Here is a 24548-nt window from a genome sequence, read left to right as displayed (position 1 = left end):
CAGTGTTGCGTCCGAGGGTTCGTCTGTTCGTGCCTGTCGTTCACCTAGTCCGGGACCTCTTGCAAGCTCCCAAGCCCAGGGGAGAAGTAATGTCGTACGACTTATGGGTTCGAGAGGCCTTGATCAGCGAACAGACGTTTCCCTCTATGGTATCGGGTGTATCTTACCAAGATCTCCCCTACCATAAGGCGAGAGAGACAATTTTCTCCTCGTCATCCGAAGGCTTTTCGCATAAGAAACCTGAAACAAGGTTTCGAGGCCCTTAAGCGAAAGTCAGTCCTTTCAGGACAGGTCCAGCGTCCTGGTTGCAGCCATTAGGACAGCTCTGACCCTATGCAGTCATCGGAAAACTGCTCGCTGCCTAACAAAAGCGTAACACAGACTCCGAGAGTCTTTTTTGTTGGCAAAGTGTTGCGGTCGCAGACGTTACCCTCGTCTCTTACCGCAACCATTTCCGTTGATCCTAAATGGGTTATACGGCAAGACATGCAGAATAAGCTTGCCTCCCTTATGGAAGACTATTCTGCCGATTAGTCCGTTGAGCCTAGCCGTTTATCTCATCGAGATCCTGGCTTTCAGCCAACCTAACGTTCCTTTGTGCGTCCTGTTGACGTTGGCGTAGCTAAGTCACGTCAGTCAGGTTGTTTAGAACCACACTCGATGCGGTCTCGTGTGGATTTTCAGCCACATTTGGACGTTAGGCCACTTGCTGATGCTCCTGTTGACGTTCAGGACGTTCGCTAACAATCGGAGTTGACTTGTTTTGACGCTGTGCGTCAACCTCCGCATTCTAGAGTTGTTTTGACTGCTCAGTCTAGGCAGTCAAAGCAGTCTCGAATTGACGCTATGCGTCCTCACGCACCTGTTGTTGTTGACAGTTCACAGACTGTCAAGCAGTTACATGACGTTGCGTCCTGGTCTCTCGCACCTGTTGTTGTTGACAGTTCACAGACTGTCAAGCAGTTATATGACGTTGTGTCCTGGTCCGCTACTAATGCACCAGTGCGTGTGGACTCTGCTTGTAAAGCATTGCCACCACGGTAGGTCTCTCCCTTGCTTGAGACTCAGCTATTATCGGACAAGGTTCCTTTAGATGAGGAAGTTGCTGTTCCCCCTCCTACTGATATTCCCTTGAGGACTCTGTCAGACGGAGAGGAGCCTAAAGCTGCTTTGCCCTCTATGGACTTTAATTAAATCATGCTGATTTTTAAGGATCTTTGTCCGGATCTTTTTGTAACTGCTGCTCCTCGTTCGCCTAAACGTCAGAGCTTACACTAGGCCTAGCTACTTCGAAGCCGTTGTTTATAAGCTAGTGCTCTCTCGCTCTCCTAAAGAGCTTTACGTTTGCTAGGCGACTGGTTTATCACCAGGAGGAGTTTGGGGGATACAGCCTTTGCTTTCCCTTCTTTTAAACTGGCTTATAGAGCGAGAGTCTGATATGACACGAGAGAAGTTCTCGGCTTGGGAGTTCCTGCCTCTGCCCAGATAGACTTCTCAAATCTCGTAGACTCTCCCTGGCGCCTGGCCAGGAGACGCTCCAAGATTTTACAGGTCAACTTCACAGCTGTTTTCGAGCCTTTGAAGTTTTGCTGTACAATTATGTCATGCATAAACAAGGCTTTCAGGGATGGCTCCAATTATCTGACAGCCACGTTCTCTGCAGGGACAAGTCCCTCAGGGATGGCTCCATGATTTGGCAGCCATGTTCACTGCAGGAGTACGTAAGAGGCAAGTGCGCTCAATGTGTTCATTGTCAAGACAAACTTCACGATGAAGTCTACCAGGCTGTCTTGACAGCATTTATGGAAGGCGACTGGATGGTCTCTCTCGACCTTCAGGAGGCATACTTCCACATTCCTATACACCCGGATTCCCAACCGTTTCTGAGGTTTGTTCACAGGAATGTGGGGTACCAGTTTCGAGCTATCGGAGATCAGAGCCTCCCTCTGTACTTGGACGACTGGCTTCTCAGAGCCTCTTCCAGTCATCGCTGTCTGAAGGATCTCAATTGGACTCTAGATCTGGCCAAGGAATTGGGACTCCTAGTCAATTTGGAAAAGTCACAGCTGGTCCCATCCCAAACTATTCTGTATTTAGGGATGGAGATTCACAGTCAAGTTTTTCGGGCTTTTCCGTCGGCCCCCAGAATAGATCAAGCCCTGCTCTCCATCCAGAAGATGCTGAAGAAAGAACGCTGCTCAGTCAGGCTGTGGATGAGTCTGGTAGGGACGCTATCATCCCTGGAGCAATTTGTCTCGCTAGGAAGGCTACACCTCCGTCCTCTTCAATTCCATCTGGCTTTTCACTGGAAAAAGGACAAGACGCTAGAGGCGGTCTCGATCCCGATTTCCGAAAAGATAAAGTCTTGTCTGACTTGGTGGAAGGACAATATCAGCCTACGAGAGGGTCTTCCCCTGGCAGTTCAGATACCCAACCACGTTCTCTTCTCGGACGCATCGGACTTGGGCTGGGGCGCGACGCTGGACGGTCGGGAATGCTCAGGTCTGTGGAACTCGAGTCAGAGGAGCATGCATATCAACAGCAAGGAGCTTTTGGCGGTTCATCTGGCCTTGATAAGCTTCGAGAATCTCCTTCGAGGCAAGGTGGTGGAGGTAAACTCGGACAACACCACGGCCTTGGCGTACATTTACAAACAGGGAGGTACCCACTCACTAACTTTGTACGAGGTCGCAAGGGACCTGCTCATCTGGTCAAAAGATCGAGGCATCTCCCTAGTAACGAGGTTCATCCAGGGCGACTTGAACGTCCTAGCAGATTGTCTCAGTCGGAAAGGTCAAGTAATTTCAATCGAATGGACCCTCCACAAGGATGTGTGCAAGAGACTTTGGTCGACTTGGGGTCAACCCACCATAGATCTCTTTGCAACCTCGCTGACCAAGAGGCTTCCAATCTATTGCTCTCCAGTCCCGGACCCAGCAGCAATACATATAGATGCCTTCCTCCTAGATTGGTCACATCTGGATCTTTACGCATTCCCACCATTCAAGATTGTCAACAAGGTACTGCAGAAGTTCGCCTCTCACGAAGGGACAAGGTTGACGTTAGTTGCTCCCCTCTGGCCCGCGAGAGAATGGTTCACCGAGGTACTTCGATGGTTAGTAGACGTTCCCAGAAGTCTTCCTCTAAGAGTAGACCTTCTACGTCAGCCACACGTAAAGAAGGTACACCAAAGCCTCCACGCTCTTCGTCTGACTGCCTTCAGACTATCGAAAGACTCTCGAGAGCTAGAGGCTTTTCGAAGGAGGCAGCCAGTGCGATTGCTAGAGCAAGGAGAGCTTCTACCATTAGAGTCTACCAATCGAAGTGGGAAGTCTTCCGAGACTGGTGCAAGTCAGTTTCTGTATCCTCGACCAGTACCTCTGTAGCCCAAATAGCTGATTTTCTCTTATACCTGAGAAAAGGACGATCCCTTTCAGCTCCCACTATCAAGGGCTACAGAAGCATGTTGGCATCGGTCTTCCGGCATAGAGGCTTAGATCTTTCCAACAATAAAGATCTGCAAGACCTCCTTAAGTCTTTCGAGACCACTAAGGAGCGTCGTTTGGCTACTCCTGGGTGGAATTTAGACGTGGTCCTAAGATTCCTCATGTCAGACAGGTTTGAGCCTTTACAGTCAGCCTCCCTGAAAGATCTCACTCTTAAGACTCTTTTCCTGGTATGCTTAGCCTCAGCTAAAAGAGTCAGTGAGATTCATGCCTTCAGCAAGAACATCGGATTTTCGTCAGAAAAGGCCACTTGTTCTCTGCAACTTGGTTTTCTAGCCAAAAATGAGCTACCTTTTCGTCCTTGGCCTAAATCTTTCGATATTCCCAGCTTATCGGAGATCGTAGGCAATGAACTAGAAAGAGTCTTATGCCCTGTTAGAGCTCTTAAGTTCTACTTAGCTCGTACTAAACCTTTACGAGGCCAATCTGAAGCGTTATGGTGTTCGGTTAAGAAACCATCCTTGCCTATGTCAAAGAATGCTTTGTCATGTTTTATCAGATTGTTAATACGAGAAGCTCATTCACACTTGAGTGAGGAAGACCGATCTTTGCTTAAGGTTAAGACGCACGAGGTTAGAGCTGTAGCAACTTCCGTGGCCTTTAAGCAAAATAGATCTCTGCAAAGTATCATGGACGCAACCTATTGGAGAAGCAAGTCAGTGTTCGCGTCATGTTACTTAAAAGGTGTCCAGTCTCTTTATGAGAACTGCTACACACTGGGACCATTCGTAGCAGCGAGTGCAGTAGTGGGTGAGGGCTCAACCCCTACAATTCCCTAATTCCATATCCTTTTAATCTGTCTCTTGAAATGTTCTAATGTTTTTATGGGTTGTCCGGAAGGCTAAGAAGCCTTTCGCATCCTGGTTGATTTGGCGGGTGGTCAAAGTCATTTCTTGAGAGCGCCCAGATTAGGGGTTTGATGAGGTCCTGTTGTATGGGTTGCAGCCCTTGATACTTCAGCTCCTGGGGGTCTGTCAGCATCCTAAGAGGATCGCGGGGCTCCGTAAGGAAGACGTACTTACAAGGCAGAGTAATCGTCTAAGTCGACTTCCTTACCAGGTACCTATTTATTTTGGTTTTGTTATATTGATAACTGTCAAAATGAAATAAAAAACTCTTAGCTTATACGATGTAAACATATTTAACTGGTCTCTACCCACCACCCTGGGTGTGAATCAGCTATTATATATTCACCGGCTAAGTTAAATATTTAAAAATGATATTTTAATTATAAAATAAATTTTTGAATATACTTACCCGGTGAATATGTAAATTAAACGACCCTCCCTTCCTCCCCAATAGAGACGCAGTGGGATGAGAAGAAATTGAGTCTTTGTTTACATCGAGAGAGTGGTATCTGGCCGACAGTTGGCGCTGGTGGGCACACCCGCAACCTGTATAGCGATCGCTGGCGAGTTTTTAGTGTTTTTTTGTCTGTCGAGCAACAGAGTTGCAGCTATTATATATTCACCGGGTAAGTATATTCAAAAATTTATTTTATAATTAAAATATCATATTACACCAGTCAGTCAGGGGTCTCTCTAAGAATTACTTCAGGTCCTTCTACAGCAAAACTCGCCAATCCGCAAGCTTGTATTAGAACACTTGAAGATATATAGACAGGAAGTATAGCCATCCTAAAACTACTTGAAGATAGTGAGAAAATTCTGATTGAGAAAGGAGATAAACAGGGAAACCTTATCTTTCTCAAATTATTCACAGCATGCCTAAAAGAAGTTTTCAAATATTTAGATATGGAAAATGTAGGAATTAATATTAAGGGAGAATACCTTAACAACTTAAGATTTGCAGATGATATAGTCTATTTAATGATTCATGGCTGGAATTGTAAAAGATGATAGAAGATTTGAATAAGAAGCAGAAATGTAGGACTGAAAATTAATCTGGGTAGAACTAGAATGATGTTCAATGAAAATGCATAGACAACAAATAAGGGTAAGGGACGGACCTCTATAGATATTTGATAAATTTAATTACTTAGGACAGACAGTAGGTGTATCCATAGGACATGAGATGAAATTAAAAGAAGGATAATGAAGAGATGGATAGCTTTCTCTAAAAATAAAAATATTTAATGTGATGGTCCTACCAGGATTAACTTGAGTATCAGAAACTTGGATCCTTACTAAAGCAGTAGAACATAAGCTTGTTACAATTCAAAGAGCTATGGAAAACATAGTCAGGGGATTAACACTAGGAGATAAAAAAGGGGCAATATGGATATAAAAGCAAATTAAAGTAGAGGATCTTCTTACAATATTTAAGAAAAGAAAATGGATGTGGGCAAGACATGTAATGAGAATGACATATAATAGGTGGACCAGAACAATAACAGAATGGAACCCAAGAGATTGCAGACAAAGGAAGGGAAGCAAGAGAAGACTATGAATTTACAATATAAGAAAATTTCTGGATGTCGTCTGGCATAGAAAGACCATAAACGGACAAGAGTGGAAGGACATGTCTGAAGTCTTTGTCCTGCAGTGGCTGATGATGATGATGATATATATATATATATATATATATATATATATATATATATATATATATATATATATATATATATATATATATATATATATATACATATATATATATGTGTGTGTGTACAGTATAGCCAGACACTTGCTCTTTATTATATTGGGGTTGATATATATATATATATATATATATATATATATATATATATATATATATATATATATATATATATATATATACTGTATATATATACACACATATACTGTATATACGCACATATATACATATGTATACATATATACATATATATACATTCACACCCACACACACACACACACACACACATATATATATATATATATATATATATATATATATATATATGTACATATCTTTATGGTCATGCTGACTGGCATTGCCAAACTTATAGTAGTTTAGCCAGGGCACCAGCCACTCGTTGAGATACTACCGCTAGAGCGTTAATGGGTCCTTTGACTGGCCAGACAGTATTACATTGGATCCTTCTCTCTGATTATGGTTTACATTCCTTTTGCCTACACATACACTGAATAGTGTGTCCTATTATTTACAGATTCTCCTCTCTCCTCATACACCTGACAACACTTAAATTACCAAACAATTCTTCTTCATCCAAGGGATTAACTACTGCACTGTAATTGTTCAGTGGCTACTTTTCTCTTGATAAGGGTAGAAGAGACTCTTTAGCTATGATAAGCAGCTTATCTAGGAGAACTCCTCTCCAAAATCAAACCATTGTTCTTTAGTCTTGGGTAGTGCCATAGCCTCTGTACCATGGTCTTTCACTGTCTTGGATTGGACTTCTCTAGCTTGAGGGTACACTCAGGCACACTATTCTATCTGATTTCTCTTTCTCTTGTTTTGTTAAAGTTTTTATAGTTTATATAGGAATTATTTATTTTAATGTTACTGTTCTTAAAATATTTTTTTCCTTGTTTCCTTTCCTCACTTGGCTATTTTCCCTGTTGAGACACCTGGGCTTAAAGCATCCTGCTTTTCCAACTTGGGTTGTAGCTTAGGAAGTAATGGTGATGATATTAATAATCAGTGTCTCCCTGTCCCTTGTGTAGTGGAGAGAGAGAGTAGTCATGTCATGGTGGGAAGGGTACCCCGAGAGGAAAGGGTGTGGTGGTGGGAAGGGTAGAATTTGTGTGTGTATGCATAGGGATGAGTACATATTTCTCTCTAAATATTTAGTAGTCATTTTCTGACAGGCTGCTTACTCTAGTATGTATATAAAATAGTATCTATGAGTGTAATGATTTCTTGATAGTGATATGGTAAGTTACAGAGATGATCAGTTATCCAGCAACCCCTTGGTTCCAGAGGTACTGAATACAAAGAAGTTTATTGTACAGTACTAACAATGATATTACTAATTTATGATAAAATTTTTAGTAGATATGAAATAGATATTGATTAATCTGTATTCATGATAGAAATAGTATGTACTCTTGGTTTTAAAGAGTTTTCATATATATGGTTAGAAAATGTTAATGCTGTATTAAAAAGATTAAGTAAGCTTTATTATTTTTGTAGATAATTCAATGTGAATTAAGGTCCATTTGATAAATTTACAAAGCACCTGGCAATAATATTAGAACATTTGTTTTCTTGAAATTCTGTAAAAGATTAAAAAAACATACAAAAGCATTATGAATTTGAATTTTGTAAGAAGAACAAAATACTGTAATCTAGAATTTCATTTGTAATCCTTTATGTTTAAGTAGTTAGAGGAATGAATAAAACTATTGAATTACCAGTAGTTTTACACAAAGTGTAAAGTATGTTTTATTCATTTATCTAAACATTGAGAAAGGATTGCTACCTAGAAAAAGTGAGAAAGCAAGTAAATGTCATATGTAGTACAATGGATTGTATATCAGTTTTGTAGCCTGAAGTTTTTAGTTTCAAATCTTTTAACTGGGTATGTTACTTTTTTTAATTATTCAAATCTATTTAATTAAAAATCTTATTTACAGGATGACCGATTGTGCTTGAATTGCCAGTTATTTGAAGCAGGGGCTTGCGAGTGTCCATGTGAGTGTCCTTTGTCTTCGCATCCATGTTCCGTCCCATATTCCGAGTCCTACTTAGAAGCTGCACGTTCATCCATTTTTTCAAGCTTGATTTCAAATCATAGTGAAGATTCTTTGAATCAGGTTTGGCAAACATACATGGATATAGGGTCCAGTAAACGCTTTACTGTACCACAAGTGTTTGAAGTTGGTATGCATCCACCTAGTTTGGCACCTACCTGTGACCGTGTTCCAGAAGCAGCTGTGCCCTTACAATATTCTATTGGGTTACTTTCACACTTAGACTCCTGTGTATCCGTTTCCTGTTCTGTTCATCTGACTCATAAGTCATGTGTTGGGGTTATGGGTTGTATCTGGTGTTCCATGACAAGTGATGGCGAATCAGCACTGGTACATCCTCATTGCATAGAAGAACATCATTGTTACGGAGGCATTTTGGGAGGGCCTTCACCCTATCCTCATGGACTTGCCACTCTTCCTCATTCAGACAATACTCATGGTGGTTCTGGGAGCCCCATAGGACCAGGTAAGTTTTATTAACTTTGTATGGAGTAATTGTTGCAAAATACATGTACGTCCTAAACAGAGTGGAGACCTTTGTAGCATCCCTATAGCCCAAGTTGCATCTTTTTTTTTCTTTTTTTTTTAAATTATCTGACGGTCCAACTTCAACTTTACCTTCACCAAATTTTCACTTCATTTGAGATGGAAGGACATATGAGCTGCATGAATCTGGAAATGTTATTCAGTAGCTTCATTAAATTACTCAGCCCCATGAAAACAGTGTTATTATGAGATTACATCTAACTCTTACTACTATTTTGTTTCCTGATTGATTTATTTATATTCTCTTAAAAGTTGTAAATTGGACTTTTTTTTTATGTATTATTGGGATAATGTATAGAAATTACTTTCATGGGTGACTATTTTTCATAAAGAAGTTTTTTTTTTTTTTCAAAGTGAATGTGAAGGCTGTAGGCTACAAAATTTCCTATCTTTTTTATGATTGAATGATAATCGATCAATATTCAAGAAAGAAGTAACTTTTCTCCAAAAATTTCATGCTCGTAGAAATCGGGGTTCAAAGTTATTTTTATAGAGATTGGTTGATTATACTACAGTATGCATAAGTATGGGATTTTAGTAGTAATTTTCCTCACCACAGGAGATCATAAGGACATATTTATCTTATTTCGAGGTTATTTGTTAAGCAGGAATTAGCCCCTTCCCTCAAATCTAGAAATATATAAGGGATTTTGACGAAGGAAAAATCTATTTCTGGGCGAGAGACCTGTGCCGCCCAGTGAAATGCTCCTAAAGCACCATTTCAAAGGAATATAACTGCTAATATTACCAGAGAAAAAATGTATAGGAATGCTAGGTTGAACTAGCTCGCTCACCTAATGGTGTCGGTATAGACTGGGGCGAAATACCAGAGGTCTCGTACCATTTAGACTTCTCCTCTTCGAAATCCCTCAATAGTGAGGTGCAGTTCAACCTCCCCTGCCTCGCAGACCAGTACTACTAACTCTACCATCGCTTGCCCATCACTCCTTACAGCACCCTTAAGTTTGGGGTCTGATCAGGGGGGGAGCAACTAGGGTGGGTTCACTGGGCGGCACAGGTCTCTCGCCCAGAAATAGATTTTTCCTTCGTCAAAATCCCTTTTCTGGGCTCAATCCCTGTGCCGCCCAGTGAAATAGTACCAGAGAAAACGAACCCAAACTTCATTAACTATTAGGGAACGAATTAAAATCAACATAACAAACAGTGGTTTAATCAAAAGTTAACGTAGAAGACGGTCGTCTTTAATAACATCAGCATGATAAGGTATAATATCCCAGGAAGGGAAGACAAATGAACATTAAACTTGAAATAAAACCAATTAAGGTCAAACACTGGAACAAACTATATAAACTTGGACACTAAAGAAATACAGTTCGTATGGTAAAAGTAAATTGATCAATGATAATAAAATAAGCAATGTTACGAAATGGGAACACCCATGGGTGTGATATAACAAACCGAACTCAGGTAGGAACTGTAAGTGAGGCAGGTAAGAGGAAGAAGGTGGAAGATATCGGATTCAGGAATTAGTTAGAAGGAATTTGTCCGGGGATACCACGCTCCCTGCGGCTACGGTAGCGAGTTGAAGGGCCTCTAAATGTTTAAGATAGTGCCGCTTGAACACTGAGGGGGATTTCCATCCGGTATATTTAGAGAGATCTGTAAAGTTCATATGATGGAAAAATTTATTGAGGTCGCTACCGCCCGAATGTCGTGGACGTGAGGAAAAGACTCTGGATTGGCCTGTTTAATGAAATACAAGATCTGTTGTCTGATCCCTTTCAAAGTTATAGTCCCTCCCCGCTCCCTGATGAACAAGGGTCCCGAGGTCTTATAGGAAGTCCTTGATAGAAAGGACTTTAGAGTGGTAACCGGGCATAGGGAAGGATCCTGAGGGAGAGGGATAATTTTCCAGGAGGACCATCTATTCTGAGGGTCTTCATTTTTGGCCAAGAAGACCTTGTCTGGGGAGAGGAGGACCTCTCCTGACGGAAGGAACTCTATGTGGCCTGGGTCCCTTGATAAGGCAGCTAATTCCGAAATCCTGGCGCCAGATGCTAAACTCACGAGAAAGAGAGTTTTTCTGAGTAGAGGGATATACTCACATGAATCGTTGACGGTTTCTGACGCTAGTTTAAGAACATCATTGAGAAACCAGGAAATCGAGCTAGGACGAGAAGATGGTCTCAGTCTGGCACAGGCTCTTGGGATCGAAGCTAGCAATGAATCTGTTAGATCTATATTAAAGCCGATTAGAAAAATCTTCTTCAAGGCAGACTTGATGGTAGTAATAGTGTTAGCTGCTAAGCCCGACTCAAACAAGGTTCTAAAAAAGGTTACCATTAGGTTTAGTGTCATAAAGTCAGTATTAGAATCCTTCAAAAACTTTGCTAGTTTTTTGACCGCTGAGTCATATTGACGAAGAGTGGAGTCTCTCTTGTCAGATTCTAAGAATAAAGTATTCTGGGGGTCTATGTTAGCCCCTTTGTGTGCCGCAAACTTCATGAAGTCCATAAAGTTAGGGTGTTCTGAATGTTTGAGAAAGCGAACACAGTGCACGTTTGTACTATCTGGGTCAAAGTCGGGTTGGGAATCTGGTGAGGGTGGAGATTCAGCTCCAGTAAAAGAGGAAACCAATTGCTCTTGGGCCAATTGGGGGCCACCAGGGCTACTTGACCTTTGAAGGTTCGAAGTTTGTCCAGCACTTTCATCAGTAGGTTCACGGGTGGGAAAAGGTAAATCCTTTCCCAGGTGTTCCAGTCGAGAGACATGGCATCCGTGGCGTAAGCCCGAGGGTCCAGGTTGGGGGCCACATAACATTTCAGCTTGTGGTTGGATTCCGTCGCGAAGAGGTCTACCTGGAGATCCGGCACTTGGGAGAGGATCCATTGAAAGGATTTGCGATCTAGTGACCATTCTGACTCCAACGGTACCGTCCTGGAGAGTGCGTCTGCCACAACATTCCGAACTCCAGCCAGATGGACGGCGGATAGGTGCCATTGGTTTGAGGCCGCCAGGGAGAAGATTGCCACCATCACGTGATTGATGGGACCTGACTTGGAGCCCCCTCTGTTTAGACAACGGACTATGACTTCGTTGTCGAGGACTATCCTCAGATGTTGTTTCTTGGCCGGGGAAAGACGTTTCAAGGTTAGTAAGACAGCCATGGCCTCCAGGACGTTTATGTGAAATTGTTGGAACATTGTGGACCAAAGGCCCTGAACCTTCCTGTGTTGGGAGTAGCCTCCCCAACCTGATAGGGAGGCATCCGTGTGGATGACTATCCTTGGAGGGGGTTACTGCAACGGAACCGACTTTGATAGGCTCTTGGCGGTTGTCCATGGGAGAAGCCTCTTCCGAAGAATGGGAGGAAGGCGTGTCTTCTTGTCTCGACGTTTGTTGTTCGCTCTGGAGCGCCAAACTCGGTTGATGTCTTTCAGTTTCGCTTTCAGAAGGAGGTCTGTCACTGAAGCGAATTGTAGGGACCCTAGAATCTTCTCCTGGTTCCTTCTGGAAGTTATCTTTTCCCCGAGAAAGCGTTTGGTATTTTTCGCAATCTCTATCCTCTTGGACCTGGGGAGACATAGAGTGTGAGAACGTAGGTCCCACCATAATCCCAGCCACTGAAATCTGGTCTCTGGTGTCAGACGAGACTTTCCGAAGTTTATTTGGAATCCCAGAAACTGAAGATACTGGATCACCTTGTTTGTTGCCTTGAGACAATCCTCGACGTTGTCTGACCAGATTAGCCAATCGTCCAGGTATGCGACGACTTGGATTCCGTGGGATCGGAGTTCCTGAATGACCGATTCCGCCAGTTTCGTGAAGATTCTGGGCGCGATGTTGAGCCCGAAAGGCATCACTTTGAACGTGTAAGCCTTGTCGTCCAGTCTGAATCCTAGGAATGGGCGGAAGTGTCTCGCTATTGGAACGTGATAGTAAGCATCGGTAAGATCGATGGAGGTGGTGACGGCCCCACGGGGAAGCAAGGTTCGCTCCTGCGAGACGGTAAGCATGTGAAACCTGTCGCATTGAATGGACAAGTTTAGTCGGGACAGATCGAGGATGACCCTCCGGCTGTCGGAGTCTTTCTTCGGAACGCTGAATAAGCGACCTTGAAACTTCAGATATTTTGTTTCCTTGATCGCGTTCTTGCGAAGAAGATCTTGGGTAAACAGAAGTAGGTCCGGTGTCGAGGGTTGATGGAATTTGTTCGGTGGAGGAGGCCCTTCTATCCAACTCCCAGGCCCTTGGAGATTATGCTGAAGGCCCAAGGACTGAACCTCCAGCGACTCCGGAACACATAAAGTCTCCCTCCTACCTGAAGATCTTCAGTAGTTGGAGGTTTTACCGCCTCGGCCACCACGTGACCCTTTTCCACGGGAGAAATATCTCCCTTTGCCTCTGTTCTGAAAAGAACCTCTCGAACCGGGGCCCTTGCCTCGTTGGTATCCTTGGGAGGAAACCCAGGACTCATAGACCGGGTTATAAACAGGAGAGGTAAACGAGTTCGAGGCCACTTGGCTTTCAGGGACGAGGACATACTTCTCTTGGGGCTGAGACTTGGAGGTAGAGGGCTGGATGCCCTGAGAGACCGGGACCGACTGGACTACTTGAAGAGGTTGGCGGAATTGAGTAGAGCTATAAGGGCGTAGCCTCTTTCTGCCCCGGGAGTGAATGCTCGATTGTTCGAACTTCCGTTTGGGAGTGAGACCCCAACGGACTTTGAGGCTCTGGTTCACTCTGGCAGCTTCGCTCAATACCGAGTTGACCATGTCCTCCGGGAATAGGTCCGGACCCCAAGCAGAGGCTTTAATGAGCTTATTTGGCTCATGGCGGATAGTAGCTTCAGATAAGACATGCCTACGGCAACGTCTTTTGGCCACCAAGAAGTCGTAGCAATCTGCTAACAAAGATTGCAGGGTGGCTTTAGTCATAACCTTAAAGGCGTGTTCCTCGTCATAGGTAAGAGAAAACATCTCCACCATAGTCGAGACGTTGAGGCTCCGGCTAAACCTAGACCGGGACTCGAACTCGAGTCGGATTAAGGTTTCAGGTAGTCTTGGGAGGCGTTCACTGAATTGCGTCGATGCACAGTCAGCGGATAGCTTACCAGAAGTGAATGTCGATTGAATGTTAAGCCAACATTCATTATCTGATGGGAGCAGCAGAGATGTAGGATCTGTCTCCCGGAGTTGTGGCAAAGGTTTATCTTCGGCCACTGCCTGAAGGGCTAATTCAACCATTTTGGTGACGCAAGGAGTGGGGGTCTGTTCGTCCACAAGAAACATGGTGTAAGTACTCTTGTGGGGGGTCAGCATGGTGTTTGTACAACCCCACTCGTTTAAGGTTCTAACCCAAACAGACTGAGCCTGTTCCTTCGGAAAGATAACGGTCTCTTTAGGGACCTTATCTAGCCGGACAAGAGCCTCTTCCGTAAGCCGGGCGAAGCCGGGGAAAGGAAATTGAAGGCCGGGAGGGAAGAACTCAAAATCTTCAATGGGCCGGGTCCCAAAACCCTCGATGATCAACATTCCGTCCGTGAAAGGACAGTGGAGCGCCATTTTCCACGGGTTGTTCTTCGTGAAAGGTGGAAGTTTTGAGGCGTCCGGGATGAGGAACTGCTGTTGTTGAGGCAGTCCTCCTTCCAGGGTATCTAGTCTCCTGGTGACGGCAGAAAGCATAGAGCTAATCTGCTCTGTAACGACCCTCGTCATCATATTGGTGAGGGCCACCGGGTCGAAGTTGGTCGTGGTAATTAAGGGGGATGACTGCACTCCCGGGTCCTGAGACATAGGGGCAGTGCTAGTCGAGCCACTAGGAGCTCCGGGGAGGGGAGCCTTCTTGGGCTTCGATGATCTAGGTAGTGTAGGATTCTTACGAGTCCTCACTAAAGGTCTCTTCTGAGATTTGACCTTGGGAGGAACCGAGTGCGATCTCGGAGAGGATTCGCGGTTCCCTTCAAAACCTAGAAAGGAAGAATTATTAGAAGTTGAAGAAAAAGAGGGGCTAAGAAGAGAGGTCTTAGCGCCAGACCCACCTGCCTCACTTACCACCTTACCTGTTTCTGATTCGTCTAAAACCATGGGCTCTATGTCTAAGTTCAGAGCCGCAACATTGTCTTCAATGGGGTCTGGGTCGTCAGCGATGTCTGTATCCTGAACGAGATTGAGTTCTACGGTTTCCGCAATGTCGGCAATTATAGGGGCCGCCACTTCCCTAGGCACTGCTGCCGAAGATTTTGCGTTCGGGTAGATAAGATTACAATAATCTTCTGAGAGGACGTAGGGCTTCTTGGCCTTTACGTTACGGGCGAAGCCGCCTACCCACAATTTCAAAGTGGCTCTTGCTGAAGTTTTAGCCGCCTGGGAACTCTGAAAGGACGGGGATAAGGTTAGCAAACCCGAGGGACAAAACGATGAATGAACCCGAAGATTCATAACAGAAGGCAAAGGAATGTAAATACAAAAATGACTGAAAGAGGCTCACCGAATCTGAAGCGAGGGTGGAGATAAGGTCATAACAGATAAGGCAGTTGTCAGGGTGCCATACAACAATATCGTCCATCTGGATCCCACAGTCAGCGTGGGACCGACAGACCGCATGTCCGCAAGGCTGTTGAAGGACGGCCGCGCAGGCTGTCATCCGGCAACGGACCACCTGTAAAAGGAATAGTCCATGAGCATCTACTAGTTTCTCTATAAGGGGTCCCCGAGGGTCCGGGACCGGCCAGTTAATAAAATAAATGTATAGCCTTAGACTCAACATGCAGAGAACTGAGACTATTCCAAGAGCAATCCGGCAGAGCCGGGGATGAAAAAGGATGCAAAAAACAGTGATGAATAATTATAATCATAACTAGTTCCGGGGCCCCCGGGGCCGGGGAACAGGGTTGGTAAAGTAAACTTAAAGTAAACTTAAAGTAACTTAAAGTAAACTTAAAGTAACTTAAGATACATCCTTAAAATACATAAATAGAGAACTCCAATTATGATCTAAAACTAATGTCTGTAATGAATAGGGCTCCCGGAGGGAGGATATTAATCAAAACTGTGTCAGTGTCAACAGATCTTGTAGTTAAGAGCCCGGAGGCTCCGATGTCTGATGACGGGAGGGTACAACGGGAGAGCGCGGGGGGAGCCAATGGAACCCCCACTACCCTACCGGAAGTACCGGGACGAAGGTAATGATTCATGTAGAATATAATATAATGATATGGGATATTAATAAGTCCTATGCGGACGATAATAGCAGGAGGTACCGTAGGTGGGGACACTCCTAATATAAGTGCTCATTCTTACAACCATAGCTAAAAGCAAGGTTACACCAAGGTGCAGTTATACCGACTAATCACGTGTGATAGTCCCCGGTGGTCCCGGCCCTCCCCCTCCCCCTCCCCCGACCGATGGCCAATCGGGGCGACGGGAGGGGGGGAGACGAAACCGCCCGGTATGAATGAATGAGACTAAGTCACACCCCGTGGGTACACTCAGTCCTCAATATGTCGGAACGTTGAGGGAAGACTGAGGAACAAGCATACTTGACCCGTATGTCATAACCAACAACCATCGAGTGAGAGGAAGGGTGTACACTGGAGGAGGGGGGGGGATGGAATAGCCTCCCCAACCTGTGGGGGGGGGGTTATGGTACCGGGGAATCACCAGTGCATAGTGGTAGACAGGGCTACCAACTGGAGATCCCCTCAACATGACATGAAAATCCCAAAAATATGATCATAACGGAGTAAAGCAATAAATATAATATCAATGCACAAATACATAAAAATAATTAATGAATTAAAAGCGAAATCACGTAAGTAAGGTTAGGCATGCAGAAATAATATGGCGAGAGAGGGACTCGGGCGAGTGGTAAGGGAGGAAGCATGACGCCATCAGCAGATGGAAAGCAGGGGTACCAACCTAGTTACTGAAGCGGTAGATCGAACAGTAAAAACAACAAAATACACGAGAGTCCTACTCGAACCAAATGTAAAACTAGGTGGAGCGTAATAAAACTAAAAGTTTAATAATAATAAGTGAGATGGTCGTCTTTAACGCTCCTAGAACTAGCGAAACAATCTCAATGGTGACGCTATCCACCAACATGCACGAATGGAGGCATACCAACATAACCTACTCCTGATGAAACGCTAACACTGATATCATAGGATAACATAAAATAAATGCTATATGAAAGCATAAAGTCGGTATACTATATAAATATGAGGAAAAAACTCCTAAAAGTTCGAACGAATATTAATGACGGACGAACTAACGAGAAAAAGGGCAGAGACGAAAGTAAGAACGGGGACGCCGCTCATATATAAACACTTCTCAATTAATAAAAACAAAGGTTACACTGCCCAATCTCGCTAAAACCCATGGATAAAGTACTTAACTTCGATGGGGTATCTTGGGAATCGGCCATCGAGAGAAAGTTGATGATAAATCCAATGGTAAACACGAGAAAAAACACGTTGGACTTATACGTAATAGGTGCTAGAAAGGAGTGATGGGCAAGCGTGGGTAGAGTTAGTAGTACTGGTCTGCGAGGCAGGGGAGGTTGAACTGCACCTCACTATTGAGGGATTTTGAAGAGGAGAAGTCTAAATGGTACGAGACCTCTGGTATTTCGCCCCAGTCTATACCGACACCATTAGGTGAGCGAGCTAGTTCAACCTAGCATTCCTATACATTTTTTCTCTGGTAATATTAGCAGTTATATTCCTTTGAAATGGTGCTTTAGGAGCATTTCACTGGGCGGCACAGGGATTGAGCCCAGAAAAATGCTACTTGTACCCAATGCACATACAACTGTACATGAGTAAGATGTTGCTAGCATAATGTATTCTCATCTTACTTTCTGGGCAAATTTTACACATTAGGCATATTTATTTATCATTTATAAAGCTATGTGCATTGTTCAGCTTGATTATAACATAAAAATTGTTATTATATAAAGGAGCAGACAATGAAATACAGGCTTCAAAGTTATTTTTAGATTGGTTAAATATACTTTAGTGTGCATAAATATGTGCTTTTAGTGGTAATTTCCTACAACACTAGGGACCTTAAGGACATATTCATAATATTTCAGAGTTACTTACTAAGCAGTGATATTCTTTCCCTGAAATCTACCATGATATACACTGCATGTACCAAATGCCCACACATGAGTATTTTATACATATTTTCTGGGCACATTTTATGTTTTAGGCACATTTTATGTTTTAGGCACATTTTGTTGTGTGTGACAATTTTTGTATTTTTCATCATTACCATAACAGAAGAATTGTAGATATATAAACAAGCAAAGAAATAGAATAAATATAACAAAGAAACACTAGGCAAACTATAACTTAGGACACTATCGAGAGAAGAGGAATTTATTGTACATTCTCTTTATGAGTTAATCATAGAAAACCATGCTCTTGAAGTTTACGATTCTTGAAGAAAAAGTGAATAAGTAGATACCTTGATCAGATAAGGATTGTGGCTAGTGACCGGGTGCGCTTGTGTAAATATGAGAAAAGGACATTTTAGCCATAAAACAAATTGTTTGATTAAAATAAAAAACTATTTGAAACATATATAATTGTTTCCAAGGCAAAAATGCAATATCCTGAATTCCAAGCAGTCTTTGAGTCGAGCCCGTTAATATACTATAAATAACCAGTCATTTAGAATTTTCTGTTATTTGTCCCATACTAACAAACTTTCTGTTATTTATGTGGATATTCTTTCAGCGACAGCTAGAGGTAGCCATTAGACTTTAATTGCAAGGTGGCAACCCTGCTTAACCGCTTAGTGGGTAGGCTGGGGATGGCTCTGTACATACTCTCATAGCAGTGAGATGCCACTTTTTCTTTTGGCTCAGTAGATATCGGATGTGTCCGCTCTCCTCCCGACTGTCATTGGACTTTTTAATTTTTTGCTTTCTCCTTGTAGGTGTGCGTGTCTTCTTCTGCGAACGTGTCCAGGGCGAGAGGGTGCCACGTGTGGGACCTTCATGTCCTTGTTAGAGACCAACCCACACTCTCTGTGTCTTACGTGCCGAGGGCATCGTTGCGATCAGGGTTCGCCCTGCACAGTGTAGGGAGTGGTCTGCCTTCCAGTGGTAGAAGTTTGAGCGGCATAGGAAGAAGAAGACTAAGCACGATCGTTCTCCCTCGGGGGCAAGCGTTGCGTGTTCTTTTTCTTCTCGCACCCCCAAATCTCTCTCAAAAGCTCCTCGCGCGCGCTCTCACGAGGGACACGCGAGTAGGAGCGCAGATTGCTTATCTCCTTGGCAATCCCAGGGTACTGGGGGGGGGGGTTGCTTCCCCTAGAGGAGCATCTTCTCCTCCAGCTGCTGGCGAGCCTTTCTCCCTTTCAGACCTGTTTCAGGTGTGATCGTCCTTAGGGATTTCGGGACTCCTTTTGAAGAAGGAGCTCCTGCACTTTCTTCAGCATGGTGACATGAGGAACCCTTCTCCGGAACCATCGACATCTCACGCTCTGGAGCTGTGTAAGGTCTATCTGTCGCCTTCCCCTGGCCCTTCCATGCGTGGACGAGGTTATCGTTTGTGTTCGCCTCGCCAACGACCCCCTGCTGACAACGAATCTTCTATCCATCCTGGGACCTCATCATCCCTAAAACCTCAACCCTCGGTTTCTTCCCACAGGAACCCTCAGGTTGCAGGTGACGATCTTCCGGGGATCAGCACGCCTTTCACCAGCAGCGCTACGGTACAAGCATCCCCATCGCCTCGCCCTTCTGGAACTTCTTCCCCTGATCGCTGTTCGCTACGATCGGAAGATCGTAATGATATTAGGTCATCACGATCAGAGCGTTCTCCGCCTAGAATATGCTCACACTAGAGCTTCATGCTCATGAGACCATGGGTCTCAATGCTTTCTTCGAAGGCTTTCCTCTTCACGAGGACGAGTCTCATGATCGCGTTCTTCATGATAGTGAGAAATGTTTAGACCTAAGTCCAGACGCTCGCGTTCCAGATCGTCACGTTCTAAATCACGAGGACACTACTCGCACTCGTGAGGACGACGCTCACGATCACAAGGGCGGCGTTTGAACTTGCGAGAGTATCGTTCATGAGGAGGACATTCACGTTCGCAAAGCCGACGCTCACGTTTGCAAGATAGGGACTCATGGCATTCACGCCGTTCTCAAACGAGAATTGGACGCTCGCGTTCACAAACATCATGATCACGAACCGTGTCCGCGATCAAGGTGTAGACGTTCCTCATCTACAGGTAGAGGTAGGCGTACGCGTAGTCCATCAGCGTGTAGCCCCACAATCAGACCTTCCAAACGACATTGTTCCGAACCTGATGATGAGCTTGACCACTCCTCAGGCAGGTGTCCAGCTAAACCCTCAGTGCCTATCACAGCACGGGGAGTTTTAGCGAAGCATTCGCCTACGCGACGCTTGGGGACGCGTCCCGCTGTGACGTATTCTCCTTCTAGAGTAGTCCCTACTCAGAGCCTCCTCTGCCAACTTCGTCAGACGTAGGTGCTCCTCCGGGGCAGCAAGAAGGTGCTAGACCTACCTCTTCCTCTGTATCTCCTAGTGCTCCTGTTGAGAGCACTTCTGCTCGCGAATTGCGTCCGTTGACGCATGAAGTTCTCGATTTTCTGTGTGAATCACGATTTCACGAGCAAATTGACAAATTTTGGGATCAATTAACGAGTAGATGTGTGGGAATTGTGAGCAAGTACAAATCCAACACGTTCCTCTCACCCTTCCTTATCTTCCACCTCCAGTGGAAGACCGTCACCCTTCCCAGAAGGGTTCAAGGAGCCTCCTAATAGGTTTGCAAATGTGCTTGTTACTCTGGACCTTCCTACACATCTGAAGGAAAGTGTTCCTCTGCTTCAGAGGTTATCTCCTCCATGGACTGGCAATCCTTGTGGTATTTTAGCCAAAGGACACTCTTCTAGGGACCTTCAGGGTGTACCTAGGGGTTTGGAGCTTCCTGTATGGGCATCAACCTTCATGTCCACTATCCTGAAGGCTCTGAAGATGGTCCCTCCACCGCCACAACCCCCGACTGTCCCAGTCAGGGCAACTTCTAGATTCCTTCTGGAACCCTCATCGAGCTCGTCAGTTGGGAGTCAAGACCCTAGCAGACAAAGCTCGCAGATCACCTCCACCGCGATTGCATGCTGAAGGCCAGGCCACTTCTGACTTATATGGACTTACCATTCATGCCAGTGAAAGTAAAGAAGTCATTACTAAGAAGCAGAAGAGACAGATGAGAGGCATAACTTCACATCATGCTGACATCATCATTCCTAGGAGTAGTAGGGACATAGGCTCGCCCAGGAAGATTGCGATCTATCCCTTCAACCCTCAAGACATTGAGGTAGTGCCTCCCGATCAGCGTCCGTTTTCTGTTCCTCTTTTAGAGAAGGAGCCTCCAGTTCCTACTGCCAAGGCTTTGTCTAAGCCCTTGAAGACCTCGCAGGTTCCCCCTCCTAAGACCGTGGAGGAATGTCCCGTCGTAGGGAATCGAAGGACATGTAGACGAGACCGAAGAATGCTGCGACATGGGAAGCTAGGGTGGTTTAGGCACAGGCGCAGTCCCCAGTGGCAGGCCCATCCACGGTTTCAGTTGACGACCCTGACCTACCCCATGCTCTGGATGTGATCCTGGAGGTGGACAGCCCGTCCGAACTATCATTCCAAACAGGAGAGACGTGAATAGGAACATAATTTTTGGCAGGTCCTCGCCTGTATGAGGGCCATCAACAGGCTGTCCACTACTTGTTCCACCATCTAGGAATAGGGTATGGTTCTCGACGAAATATTCGAGACCAAGAAGCCTTCCAGGTCCAGTGGGGCTTGGCCCTGGTCCAAAGGTCTGACATATCTCTCAGATAGCTGGAACTTCTAGTTCTTTGAAGGCAGTTTCCTCTTCTCGGTCTCTTCCACTTCCTTTTGTGTTACAAAGGAAGTATTACGAGATCGAAGGGGAACCATATTCCACCATGACTCTCGACCCTTCGGTAGAGTCCCAAACGAAGGTAGTTCTCACACAAACCCTCTCCTCTTTGAAGGCCTCACTATCGGCAGTTGAGTTCCTGAACATAGAGAGAGGCGGGAAGTACGCCATGCAGGCTGCTTCATGGCTTGATCTATGGTTAGGATCCTTAGGCTTCATGGTTCGCTCCCACGATCTGTCGAAGGAATCTGCCAGGAAGACATAGGAGTCCTTCCTGCTGTCAGGTACCCGGACTCTTGAGTTTCTGTCGCACAACATTGTCAACCTGTGGGCAAACGCTATACTCGATACAAGTGATACAGTCATAGGTCGGTTCCTTAAGCAAATGCCGTAAGTGGAGGTCTCTCGGTTGAGGAATTCCACCCTTTAGGGTTCTCCTCTCTTTCTTCCAGAGGAGATAGAGAGGGCTGCTGGGTGATGGAGGAAATCATCCAATGATTCTCTCCTCCATAGGGCCATGACATCTTGGTCCTATGATAGACCTTCCCAATCTTCCCGGCCTCAGCAAGCACCTTCCTCTACTCACCAGTCAACTTCCAGATCCTCGGGACCTTCCAAGGTGTCTTAAGTGGCCCTTTCAGTCCAGTGGATAGAAATGGTCCAAGTCCTTCAGAGGAAAGAAGGGAGGAAAGGGAAGTGGCCGAAGTGGTCCCTCCCAGTATGAATGGCATTCTTTATCACCCGCCACCTGTTGGAGGATGTCTACAACGCCGCTGGCAGAGGTGGCAGATCCTTGGACGGTCGATGTGATCGCCCTAGGGTATCGCGTCCTGTTCATTCAATCTCTCCCTCTTCTGACTCGGGATCCAGTGCATCTAGGCTTCTATGCGAAGGGATCCACAAAGGAGCTGACCCTCAGTGCCAAAGTCCAGACCATGCTGCAGAAGTGTGCTCTCCAAGAGGTGGTAGACAGGTCCCCAGGCTTTTACAGTTGAATTTTTAAGGTGAAAAAGGCGACTGGAGGCTGGAGACCAGTCATCGATCTCTCCCCTCTGAACAAGTTTGTTCAACAGACAGAGCTCAGAATGGAGACAGCAGACACAGTCATCCAAGTGGTACGTCCAAGGGACTTCATGTGCACACTGGATCTGAAGGACGCATACTACCAGATCCCAATAAATTCGTCTTCAAAGAGGTATCTAAGGTTCATTCACGAGGGAAAGGCATACCAGTTCAAGGTTCTATGCTTCAGTCTCACAACAACTTCTCAGGTATATTTACCAGAGTGTTCACCCTTTTGTCATCTTGGGCTCACAGAAGTGGCATCCGTCTTCTCAGATATCTGGACGACTGGCTAATTCTAGCCGACTCGGAGACGACACTTGTTCGCCACCGAGACATGCTTCTCGAGTTTTGTCAGGATCTGGGAGTCCTGACAAATCACGAGAAGTCAACACTGCAACCCTCACAGAGACTGGAATGATCATAGATACCATCCTAGAGAAAGTCTTCCCATCAGGCAAAAGGCACACAGACTGAAGGAAGTGGCTGCACCCTTCCTCAGGAAAGAAGTTCTTCCAGCCTCTCGTTGGTTAAGTCTGTTAGGCCACCTAACCTCTCTCATCTGTCTTATTCCAAACGGCAGCCTCAGGATAAAATCCCTGCAGTGGCAGTTGAAGTCAGTGTGGAACCAACACTCCGACCCACCGGATACCCGAGTTTCCATAACTCAAGATCAGGTGACGGATTTGAGTTGGGTGAATGGTAGACGAAAACTTTCGGCAAGGCCAAAATCTTCTCGTTCCTCCTCTGGATTTGATTCTTTTCACAGATGTATCAAAAGAAGGGTGGGAGGCTCACCTGCTGCACTATACAATCTCCGGCCTTTGGTCAGAGTGAAAAAGGTACCAGCACATAAATCTTCTAGAGATGAGAGCAGCCTACCTGGCTCTTCGTCAGTTCTTACAGTTGCTGGCAGGTCACTCTGTGGTGTTGAAGAGCAACAACACCATAGTAGTGGCTTACATAAACAAACAGGGCATTACCTTTTTGCAGCCTCTATGCCATCTTACAGTAAAGATCCTCCGATGGTCAGAAGAACATTCGGGGCCTCTATCAGCTTGATTCATTCCCAGCAAGAGGAATGTGCTCGTGGACAATCTTTGCAGAGCGACTCAGATAGTAGGTTCCGAATGGTCTTTGAAATGTCAGATAGCAAACAAAGTCCGGACTTTGTGGGGTTCCCCGACCATAGACCTGTTCGCAACATCTCTAAACAGCAAGCTTCCAGTGTACTGTTCTTCAGTCCCGGACCCTCAGGCTCTATGGCAAGATGCATTTCAACAACGGTGGAACAACATAGATGTGCTCACCTTTCCCGCGTTTTGTCTGATGAGAAAACTGCTCAACAAGATAAGAGCTAACAAAGATCTAATGATGACCCTTGTAGCTCTGCTATGGCATCACGCAGAGTAGTTTTCCAGACCTTCTGCAACTTCTAGTAGATCTACCGAGAGAACTCCCTCCACGACCAGATCTACTCAAACAGCCGCATGCGAACATCTTCCACAAGACCGTGCAGTTGCCTCGATTTCACGCGTGGAGACTATCCAGCATCTCCTCTCAGAAGGGCTTTTCACGACAAGTTACAGAACGAATGTCCAGACACTTGCATAGGTCCTCAGCCTTGGTCTACCAGGCAAAATGGAGAGTCTTCTGTGGTTGGTTTCATGGAAGGAATATCTCTCCACTCAATTCCACTATTCCAATAATAGCGGGTTTTTCATGTATACCTTCGGGAGGAAAAGCTCCTTTCAGTATCGGCGGTGAAAGGCTATCACTCAGCCTTAAGCGTTGACTTCAAACTGAAAGGAGTCGACATTTCCTCATCGTTGGAGCTTTCTTTACTCATACGGAGTAATGAGATTACTTGGCCCCAGTCAGAGATCAGG

General features: G+C 45.1%; 1 protein-coding gene across 1 annotated transcript in view; it reads left to right on the top strand.

The window, feature by feature from the left end:
• The window catches only part of LOC137640023 (VWFA and cache domain-containing protein 1), a 447337-nt gene that overhangs the window by 394106 nt on the left and 28683 nt on the right, over nucleotides 1–24548 (top strand). Inside the window, 1 exon segment of the mRNA XM_068372387.1 lies at nucleotides 8030–8612. Within this exon segment, the coding sequence (XP_068228488.1) occupies nucleotides 8030–8612 (583 nt within the window).

Source organism: Palaemon carinicauda, chromosome 4 (genome assembly GCF_036898095.1).
Source record: "Palaemon carinicauda isolate YSFRI2023 chromosome 4, ASM3689809v2, whole genome shotgun sequence".
Lineage (NCBI taxonomy): Eukaryota > Metazoa > Arthropoda > Malacostraca > Decapoda > Palaemonidae > Palaemon > Palaemon carinicauda.
Note: the sequence above shows the minus strand (reverse complement) of the source record. Positions and strands in the feature narration are given on the sequence as shown.